The following is a 10,666-nucleotide window of genomic DNA, read 5'->3' as shown; positions in this document are numbered from 1 at the left end:
TGACAACTTAACATATCATTGGATTTGAGTGAAAACAATATACTGAGTTGGCAATGAAAGCATGAAACACTTCCAAAACATTGTCCAAAAACTGTGTGCAACTCGACCACAGCTTTCATTGGCAAGAATCTGTTTTTCTTGGTTTCACCAAGATCTTATTTGGTATTAAAGTGGTGTAGATTTTTAGATATACCTGTTGTGGAAAAAAACTGTAAATATAAAATAAAAGTTAATAATATGCTGTAAACATAATTTTAAACAATAATTTTGTCAAAAATAGTAAAAATATTATAATTTTTTCATCATAAAAGTGGTTGATCAAATCAACTTAGTTTTCGATTTACAACACCTAATGTTTACAAACACTTTAAAATTATAACTTTTAAGATACAACTATCAACCTCAATAACAACCTACCTAAAACAATATAAATATTTCTAAAAATAAAAAAGTATTTGAATTCTATTATGGAAAATCATTTAATGATTTTTCGTTTCAAAAAATTAATTAACGCATGCATATATTTTTGAAATGTCATTCTTGATATTTTCATTTTTTTTTACTATACAAGCAGATAATTTATATAGACTACAATAATACTCTTCCTATACTCACGTGCTTTAAAATCGTGTTCATATTTGTATTTGCTTACTGCTGGTCTGAAAGATGCGGAAAAACAAATGATTATTACAAGTCAGTGTTGTATAATTCCCATTTGGCATTATCTGGATAATTGAGTCTCTGGTTTTGTGTCTTTAATAATAGCTACTTAATAGAAAATCTACACGAATTAGTTCACATATGGTAATTGAAGGACGACAACTATGAAGATAATGATAGTGTGGAAACATTAATTATTTTGTGGACCTGCTATCCTCAAACTGCATTCTATATGTTGGTTTATTAAGAGAGAAAATTAGGGTTAATTAAAAGCAAAACCCGTGTGAGTGTGAGTTTGAGGCAGAAGAAAGAAGAAAAGAAAATGGGGAGAGTTAGGCTACAAATTAAGAAAATTGAAAACAGAACATATAGGCATATTACCTTTGCCAAAAGAAAAAGTGGGCTTGTCAAGAAAGCTTATGAAATTTCAACCCTTTGTGATGTAGAGGTTGCTCTCATCATTTTTTCCCCAGCTGGAAAATTAATTCTGTTTGATGGAAAGAAAAGGTACACTTAGTTTTTTTTTTCCTTCAATATTCTAATTCGATTTATAATTCTTGATGTATATCACGCCCAAATAAGATTTCAGGATTTTTTTTTGTTCCCCCTGAAATCTTATTTGATGTCCTTTCGCTAATTTTACTCTATTTTATGATCAAGGTTGGACGAAATTCTTATGCATTTTATTGATCTTCCTCATCATCAACGTGCAGCGTAAGCAATTATTTTCAGAGGCTTATTAGTTCATTCATGATATTACTTTAAAATCCAAAATTGACTTATAAAAGTATTTAATCATTTGAAGCACATGTGATATACAATGTCTTGAGATTCCTTTTTTTTTTTTTTTTCTAATAAGATGTAGTTTCTTATGTGTAAAGTAGAATATCAAAAAAATTATGAGATAAGTCTAGAGAGGTCCTGGAGCACTGCTCTTTTTCTATTTAGTGCTTGCCATGTGCTTTATTCAACTAATCATGATAATATGTATATCCACGTGACAAGCACTAAATGGAGAAGGATAATATGATATTTTTTATAATTTTAAAAGTAAAATTGTATATACTCGCAAGGTCAAGTAATTAATTTTTATGAAATTGTTATTGTGAAAAATAATTGATCATGATACTAACTTTGATGTGTCTATTTCTTTTTTTTTTGAATTCATTTTAACTTGAATCCACTGATACTTTTTCCTGAATCACTCAATGACAAAAGGCTGCGTGATCAAGAGGTAACAAGCTCAAAACTACTGTAACATTTTAAAAATTCTAATTTGACATTTATAAGACATGTGACGTAATGTGAAATTACAATCAGATGGTCCGCCGGATTATTGCTCAGATGAGTCTTGAAGCTGAGCTCCACCACCACCTAGCTCCAACTAATTGGTTTGTCATCTGATTATTTAGTTCTTTGAATTTGTAAAATATTTTTTCGCTAATTCTTATCTTTAAAAAATTTAGCAATAACGGCGGCAGAGACCGGAAAATGAGTGTTGATTCTGAGTTAGAGGTAGGTTTCTGAGTCAATCACTTTATTTTATTTTTTATTTAATTTTAGGAAGCACTGCGGTGAAGTAGTTGATGAATATGTTTGAAATATTTCAGGAAATTGAAAATGAAATCACTAAGCTCTGTGCCGAATTGGAAGAAGTTGAGAAGCAATTGCAGTATGCATATCACTACAACCACACAGCACCATTAAGTTTCCAAGCATTATAACCTTTAATTTTGAGAATATCAATGCAAAATTGACTGTCACAGGTATTTTTTAAAAAGTCCAAGCTGTATAAAATCAGCAAGTGAGGCCGAATTTCTTGAGGGCTTCTTGGAAGAGACCTTGAAACTTGTCTATATTCGTAAGGTAAGATCTATTTATAGTTTCCACAAAATACATTTGTATATCAGATAATGCATCTTTTTAACATAATTTTACTGCTATTTTTATGTTAACTCAGCAAAATTTGGAAACTAATAACAGCATCCAAGAAACGTCTAATTCAGAGGTATGAAGTACAAAATTAAATGCAAGAAACTGGCAATCTCCCAAATTGAAATTTATCAAAAGGCATATATAATTTTTTGCTATGATTTTTTTATCATAAATAATTAAAGAAATTACATTTGACCATTTTCCTTTGCTGTGGCAATTAGAAACGGCCAATGCATTCACAAAGTGCAGCTGCCAGTGGTTTCATGATGGGAAGTTCAAATTATTGCCTGGGTAATTGGCCACAACAGTATGATGCTGGATTTCTGAATGCCAGAAATTTTTCTAATTCATCTCAATTTCAGCACTTGAGGTTCTTAATTTCTACATTCAACAAGTCAAAATTACCATCTATTTGAATATTTATTTGTTCCTCAATACTTTTATGTACCTTTTACAATATCATCGAATTTTCTGAATTATAGAAATGAGTCATCACAACCATTTGCTGAAGTGTTTCCAACTGCATTGCCGAATCTTTATGGCACTGGATTTCCAACTGGGAATATAGTGAGCAGCAGTTCTAGGCCTGAGGCTAATGGCTACATCCGCCAACTGCCGCGTGACCAATTTTTCAATAACGCTGATTTTTCTCAAGGGATGAATAATATTCAACAGGTACAACCGATTTCATTCATTTAACTAATGTTCCTGATTGACTAGCTATTTCCTTTTGACACTTAATCATATATATATGACTGGAATTGGATTGTGTTAATGTTTGCTACAGAAGTCTGTTAAGAAGTAAAATAGTTGAGTAAAACACTGAGGGTGCTTGGCACTTCCAGTGTATACTCCATTCTTTGCTGAATTCATGTCATTTGTGTATTTGATTTTTAGCTAATTGACTGAGTGGTAAATGTGAAAATAATCCAACCGAGAGAGTGTATACATCTATAAGTATCACCTCGTGACGATTACTTTCTAGATACAAATATCTATTTTAGATTGAATCTGGAAAAATTGTCATCCCTAATATAGCATTGAAGACTTCGAATAATTCAATACTTATAAAGTTGATGTACAAAGTTGTATTCTAATTAATACAATTCACCATGCAATAATAAAATGAAAAAGTAACACATGATAATTTATAACAATGTCACATCATATGACACATTAATTGAACCAATATAGCATTTTATTAGAAAAATACTAAAGATACTGAAAGAAGATAGAATGAACTATATATAATACCGCATGGAGTCATAACATTAATTGATTATTTTATATTTTTCCTCTTATACCTATGGTGTCATAGTTAATTTTGTCTTCTTTTTACTTAATTTTTCTTGTTTAAATAACAGTGATCTTATATTATCTCGACAATGTATGCGTTCAATGCTTTCTTTATTTTCATTTTTCTATTGTAAGAGAATTGATATAAAATCTGTTATTTTATTATTTTAGCACAGTTTGTCGTGCGCGCATACATGTATATTTATATATCATATCATAGGCATGTTAATTTCCAATGATAAAGGAAACTGCTTAATTAGATTACTAGTGCCGTGGATTACAATGCCTAACACTAGCAAATTGTTATCATAAAGCATATGGTTTTACCAAATTGGATGCATGGACTTCTGACGTACAATTTCAAATCTCTTAGGCTTAATTAATTAACGCAACCAGCTGTACTTCATCTTGGTCCTGATAATGCTGAGACCAAATTAATTAAATGACTACAGGGAAGGAGGGCTGCTGATCAACATGAAGAGAACAAAGTCGCCGACGCCACATTAGCCTGCCGTGGCAGTTGTTCACAGTACCGTGATCGTGGCTTGCCTTTTCCGTATTGATACCAAGGTCTTGGTCCAGGGAGACAAGGTGATCAATTCATTGTCGATAATCAAAGCTTTTAATTGTTTGCCTTAGGCGCCGCCTGATCATCATAATTATATGGTAATTGAAACAAATACTGTTGCTTTTGTGGCCTCAATTGTTGGAACTAAATAATACTTTCTAATAATGAGTTGGTCAACTCATTATTTAAAAGTTAAGTTCTGTATTTAGTATTTTTAGTCAACCTGTGTTCAGACCAAGACCATTAGATGGAAATGGTGCCAACTTTATATGCGATGACTGAATTTCTTTGTTAGGGTTTAAACTGACATGGGTGACATTCAAAGATTTACTTTAACAGGGAAATTTTCACTTTGAGGAACATTATCGCCCCCAAAGTTTCACTTTTATTCTTTAAGCAAGCACTAAAGTCACTTTAAGAAGTAAGCCAATTTAGGACCACCGGCCTTGTCATGTTAAAGCCGGATTTTGAAAGCTTTTAAGTAATTAGAAAGCTGAATTAGCATGTGATTTCCCCCGCGCTACAGCAAACACTTTTTTTTTTTTTTTTGAATTTGAGTTATCCTCGAGACCCTCGCGAAGTTCTTTATGGCAGTTCTAATTTTCCTACCGGCGAGAAATTGCCAAAGAGAAATCTTTATGCCTCAGACGACCAATTCTATGAAATTTTAGTTATAAATTAATGAAGTAACTTGTACGGGTGGCAAGTGATTAATTAAAATGAAATCGATCTATATGCAGTATATATTATTGTACTTGTACTTGATGTACGTAGAGACGAGAGGGAATGAGGCCTAATTTCTCTATCGCCCAGTATTTGTTTAAGGCGATAATACATGCCCTCATAATATATGCGCCTATGGTGCAAGCATATAAATTTTAGGATGAGACATTTTGTTAAAGTAAATACCACATTTTATTAGCTAAGAACTGAGCATCAATCTTTACACCAATTGAGCAAATTTTGTGATCAGGATTTCATAATTTTATCTTCGCTCACCGTGCTTCTCGTAACCTTCGTTATTACTCAGAAAAGAATAAAGAGATGTCACTGATTAAATTCCTTCAGATCCAAGTCACCTTATTGGCTTGTCATATTTTTAATTTTTGCAATTATTGGAGAATCTTTTTCTTTTATTGAATGAATTGTTTTAAAAAAAAAATATTTACTGAGTGAATAAACTTCTTTATTTATTTCATGTGAAATGAGAGGCACCGAATGAGGCTGTCATAGCCACAGGAGCAATAACCATTGCAGCACAAGTATATGTAACGTGATGTATATGATTCCAAACAAAAGAGACGTGAATAGAAACCTAGTAATAAGCGCAAGAGGTAATGAACTCGTCACTTCAAAATGAAAGCCTAATAACAACAACAAAGGAATAACTAGCATGTGCGCAAAAATCCATGCAAATAAAGCCTACAGTAGTACAAAAGAAAAATATACATTAATTAATAATTTAAAGCATCACCGGATCTAATTACAAATTTGCCAGAATTAAATACAGGACATGGAACTAAAGCTGTTCATGGCAAGCACTTCCAACCCCTTTTCCTCAACTTTCAGAAAGCTGAAAGAAAATTAAAAGAGACACGACGACGACAACGACATGCCATCGACATTCCATAGACACTTACATCACGCGCACAGGGAGATTATGTGAACTTATTGCACAAACACACACTACCATCAAATTTCAAAAGAAGCTAAAAGACGCTTTTAAAAGTTCAATTAACAACAAAGAGATGACATAGAGAGAGAGAGAGGCTGCTCCGAATCTGATCTCGGTCTCCTCAAGCTGCTAGCTGGACCTTTTTGGTTGGAACCCCAGGAAAATTTCTCTAGAAATTTCTTTATTCTATAATGCCATACATGACGCTCGTCATGGTGCAGTCCTCAACGTCGTCGTTCTGGGACCCAGTGAGGAGCAGCTGGGCTAAAATGCTTTGAGACCACCCTACCATTAAGTAGTTCCAGAATGGGAGTGAAACTAACACACCTTGGCGCTTTGTACTGATTAATTGACGCGCCCCGTGAAATGGCATAGTCCATTAGCTCCTCAAATGTCCCATTTTTCACCACCCTTATCTCTAGTGGTCCAATTGAATTATCAGCAACTCGGCCTTGTCGATACACCGAGTTCAGCGACTCTTCCACTACCAGGCAACATTGATTCAGCACCTCATCACTTGGTGAATTGGCTGCATCTTTAACAAGCAACTCCCAGAATATCACATAATGTCCTGGAATTGTCGTTGTGTCAGCATAACTTGTGTACTCAATGACGCTGGCGTTGAATTCCTTCAACAGCAAGGAAGCATTATCAATGCCCTTTTGCAGTTCAGCCTCGTCGGTTTTGTCTGAGTCAATGCTCAACAAAACATTCTTTCTTTTGACAAAACGAAATTGGGGAGCCGAGTTGTAGTATCCGGTGACAAGGAGGATGTCACCAACTCGGTAACGGTTCAGGCCAGCGTAGGTTGTGACCACAAGCTCATACTGTTTGCCAACTTGGACGTGGGCGAGATCAACAAGGCGTGGAGGTGATTCAGGAGAGAGAGGAGGAGAATTTGGGTCGTGAGGCAAGAACTCAAAGTAACCCATGTTTGGCATGATGGTGTAGGAGACCTCAGATGGTTTACACATTGGCTTCATGTTAAGGCCAAAAAAGCACTCAGAGGAAGCATACATGGTGCAAGCCAGAGGCAAGCCACCACTGTAATGATCAAGTGTGGGAATGTACTGGGCCATGGCTCCAGTGACAATCACGTCAAGATACTTTGTGTTAGGCCAAATCCTTGTTATGATACCATCCCACTCCTCTCCTGAGCATTCTTTAGTGATAAACTCTGCGAGTTCTGGGTTTGGTTTCAAGATATTTTCCATGCATTTTCTGATTGAAGGGTCAGTGACATTAGGGTTAAGGGTTCCTGCTGAGATATCATCGGCAAGTTGTTTCCAATTGAGCTGAAGAAACCTAATGGCTCTAAGGAGGCCAGAGGCAAACACTGCACCAACACGAAGCACTTCCTCGCGCATGATAAGGCCGCAGAGCATCTGAATGTACATGCTCTGGAAAGAATCAACGCAAAGAATGGCCTCGTCGGGGCTAGTGTAGACATTGAAAGGATCATATGGCCTGGTCTTGAATTGCTCACTCTTGTAGTAGCTTGTGAGCACCGGACGTGCCAATAGCCCACTGGCAGTCTTCGTTTCTGCTTTCACAAACAAGAAGTATAGGCCCTTCCCTTTGTCCAGCCCAGGCACGTAACTGTTATCAACACATTAATTAATTTATCAAGAATTAAACAATAAATATCAACTGGGTTTTAATTTCCAGGTTGTGTGTATGTGTAAATCGTAGCAAACTCAAACACGAAAACTTCAAGAGTAGAAAAAACACTCACAGGTTCATGACAGGCATGAGAAGGCTGAACAACAGCTGGCGACGATCCAGCTCTTCATGAATCGTTGGCATCAGTTTTCTTTCACCAGCTGAAGTCCCAGAACTGCAATTTAATTAAACGTATATACTAAAAGTCAGAAACAAAAATGAGAAATATATAAAGACTATATATATATATCTCGAAATATGTTCACGGCTCACCTGGTGAGGAACTCAGAGACAGGGTGAGAGGACAGGATGGCAGAGCGATCGCCATTAGCGATACGTTGGATTTCAGGCTGGAGATCTTCATAAGTAACAACAGGGACTTTGGACTTGAAAGTGTCACGGTCTGTTGCGCCATCAAGGTTGAACCGGCGGAGGTACTCAGTCTCACCGTTTCGGCTGAGTATCGCAGCCAAAACCCTCTCTTGAACCGGGTCAGCATTTCTTGTCATTTCTTCAATGAAACGAAGCGCTTTTGCATCTTTCTCACAAAGAGGTGTCCCAAGTGGGGATGGGAGAGCCGAATCAATGGCCATGATTCAGAAATTAAAGATTATTTGAGAAATTAAATTTGATTGTTTTTAACTAAAAGCTGGCTCAAGAAGAAAATTCAATAGATGGTGCGGTGTGTAGGAATTCAAGAAATTGCATGCCCTTATATAGGGGAACAATGACGAGTTTACCTTCATTCAGTAGTGCCACGTCATCGATGTCCACGTCGACAGCCGGACGATACACATACTTACCTTACATCGTAGACTACGGTATTTGGAAAGAAGCGGGTAGATCGTTTCTGGTCATAGCGACATCTCCCTGCCAAATATTTTTGTCCTAACGAGTGATTGTAGTAAACAAGGCCGACAAGCTGGGCCCATGACACGTATGAATCGCTTTAAAGACCCGACATGTCGGGTCCACGTGTGTATCCATGTCAGCAAAGGTACGTAATTGTTTGGTCCCAGGACGTCAGCCGGACCACGCGGCTCTTTCATTTTGAGCTTGTTGATCTCCGATAGCGATGGGTGCCGGCTGTGATGGCCGAATGTGAAGAGGCGGCCAAATTAACAACGCAAATTTCATGTTGCATGTAACAAGAAACCTATATTGCCTTTTGAATAAATTATCATCATTTAGCTTTAGGCATAAAATTTTGTTGTCTAATGATTTCAACAACTTGTAGTTATTTTATAATAAGATGATTGTCAGAGATAAATTAATTATTTAAAGATGAATTATGGTGCAGCAATCACGTGGATGTGATATGATATTTAATCAAAATTGATTTGGTTAGAATTTGTGTTTTGTACTTGTTCTGGTGTCGAGGATCATGGTGAACAATTTTATATGACAAGGGTAGGTGAGCTCTTGCATTTGCTTTAATTTACATCATTATACAGTTGAGTTACAAATTACACACGCACACATACACATTGTTTTCTTCACCATCTATTGAGACTGATTATATTATTATGATAATTTTGATTAAATATATATTTGGGGATTGAAAACATAGTGATTTACATTGACATTAAAGGAATCCTAAGGAAAAAGTGTATATGTGTGAGTATAATATTTAAAGTGCTGGGCAGATAGAATGAGATGCATGTGTCTCACTTGTTTACCACTCTAGCTAGCTAGCCAGTTAGGGGATGATATCTTCATTTCTTTTTATTAATTTTTCTTTTGTTACAAGAAGCTTTTTCGACAAAGAATCCAATCTTAGTTAAAAATTAAGAACAGGGATTCCAATATGAAATATGGAACTTTTTAGGTAGTTTAAATACGAGCACAGTACGTGCAAATATACTTACGCACGCAACTCAGTTTATGTGCCAAAGTTTGTATTAATTAGATTTATATGATAAAAGTAAATAATCAAATACAATATATTCGGTTTTTTTTTTCATATTTAAATTCTTACGATGGTTGTTATTTTTGTCATATGTGAATGAGATAATGTTTTTTTAAATCTTACCATATGTGCATTGCATAATTAATAATATTAATTCTTGTTATTTATGTATATCTTAATGGTTTTGATCCTTATCATATGTGAATCACATATGACAATTTGGACCTCTCAAAATGTAATTAAATTAACTAATCAAATGCAATATCTTAGATTCATTTCCAATTGACTGCATGCACTTGACAGTCATATTTCTGGGTCATTCGTGCATGCTATATTAGTTTTGCTTCTTTCCATAAATATGACTAAAAATATCAAAACGTTTATGTCATATGTTTACAAAGTAGGAGGGGTTAATTCTAGCCATTCGTGCTTGTTATATTAGTCTTGATTTTAGCAACTTATGGATTTTCATACCATTTCTATATATCATAATCGTCTAATCCTTGTCATGTGTGTTTTACATAATGATGTTGATTCACAATGATCTTTTGTGGGATTGATTGCATCAAATAAAATATATCACAAAGTGATGTAAATGTTTGATATTTATTTAAATTTAGCTCACAATCTTACAAAAGAATTAAAATTCAATTTTTTCTAATATCTGGTGTCAGATTTTGCATAATTTAATTTTCAATTGTGATACTTTAAAAACTTCAACAATAATACTACTAATACAAGTTATGTACAAATTTTATACATGCAATCTAATATAATATGTTGTATATATTATTGTAATTTTTCTAAGAGTAATTTTCAAGCAACTTTATTGGTTGACCATCAGAGTACTAATATTAGAGAATTAGGGGCTTAAAATATTCATTTGAACTTTCTCATTCCTCTAACTTAAAAGTATAAAATTAAAAATAGATAGTTTATTTTCTTTTAGCTTTTTGAAAAT

At 34.6% G+C, this 10,666-nt stretch overlaps 2 protein-coding genes across 2 annotated transcripts; one reads left to right on the top strand and one right to left on the bottom strand.

The window, feature by feature from the left end:
* The first annotated feature begins 855 nt into the window (after positions 1-855).
* On the top strand, positions 856-4,727 carry LOC107178187 (agamous-like MADS-box protein AGL104). Its single transcript, XM_015533066.3, has 11 exons — positions 856-1,167; positions 1,321-1,374; positions 1,879-1,894; positions 1,981-2,051; positions 2,127-2,175; positions 2,271-2,332; positions 2,427-2,526; positions 2,621-2,668; positions 2,817-2,965; positions 3,078-3,270; positions 4,344-4,727. Exons 1-11 carry the CDS (start codon positions 983-985, stop codon positions 4,452-4,454), a joined length of 1,038 nt encoding a protein of 345 aa, XP_015388552.3. The 5' UTR covers positions 856-982; the 3' UTR covers positions 4,455-4,727.
* A 1,160-nt stretch (positions 4,728-5,887) lies between these two features.
* Positions 5,888-8,501, bottom strand: LOC102622009 (probable indole-3-acetic acid-amido synthetase GH3.1). The gene is made up of 3 exons (XM_006466464.3): positions 8,070-8,501; positions 7,870-7,971; positions 5,888-7,733 (listed from the first exon to the last, which is right to left on the bottom strand). The coding sequence occupies exons 1-3, from the start codon at positions 8,387-8,389 to the stop codon at positions 6,359-6,361; spliced, it is 1,797 nt and encodes a 598-aa protein (XP_006466527.2). The 5' UTR covers positions 8,390-8,501; the 3' UTR covers positions 5,888-6,358.
* Between the last annotated feature and the right edge of the window lie 2,165 nt (positions 8,502-10,666).

Source organism: Citrus sinensis, chromosome 7 (genome assembly GCF_022201045.2).
Source record: "Citrus sinensis cultivar Valencia sweet orange chromosome 7, DVS_A1.0, whole genome shotgun sequence".
Classification (NCBI taxonomy): Eukaryota; Viridiplantae; Streptophyta; class Magnoliopsida; order Sapindales; family Rutaceae; genus Citrus; species Citrus sinensis.
This window is presented reverse-complemented; position numbering and strand designations above follow the sequence as displayed.

What these genes read in the sequence shown, in the direction of transcription:
- LOC107178187 (XM_015533066.3), top strand. Translation starts at nt 983, where the DNA reads ATGGGGAGAGTTAGGCTACAAATTAAGAAAATTGAAAACAGAACATAT. An exon ending in CTGTTTGATGGAAAGAAAAG is followed by an intron (nt 1,168 to 1,320) that starts GTACACTTAGTT and finishes TTTATGATCAAG; the next exon opens with GTTGGACGAAATTCTTATGC. An exon ending in AAGAAACGTCTAATTCAGAG is followed by an intron (nt 2,669 to 2,816) that starts GTATGAAGTACA and finishes TGTGGCAATTAG; the next exon opens with AAACGGCCAATGCATTCACA.
- LOC102622009 (XM_006466464.3), bottom strand. Translation starts at nt 8,389, where the DNA reads ATGGCCATTGATTCGGCTCTCCCATCCCCACTTGGGACACCTCTTTGT. An exon ending in GTCTCTGAGTTCCTCACCAG is followed by an intron (nt 7,972 to 8,069) that starts GTGAGCCGTGAA and finishes ATTAAATTGCAG; the next exon opens with TTCTGGGACTTCAGCTGGTG. An exon ending in CTCATGCCTGTCATGAACCT is followed by an intron (nt 7,734 to 7,869) that starts GTGAGTGTTTTT and finishes TGTTGATAACAG; the next exon opens with TTACGTGCCTGGGCTGGACA.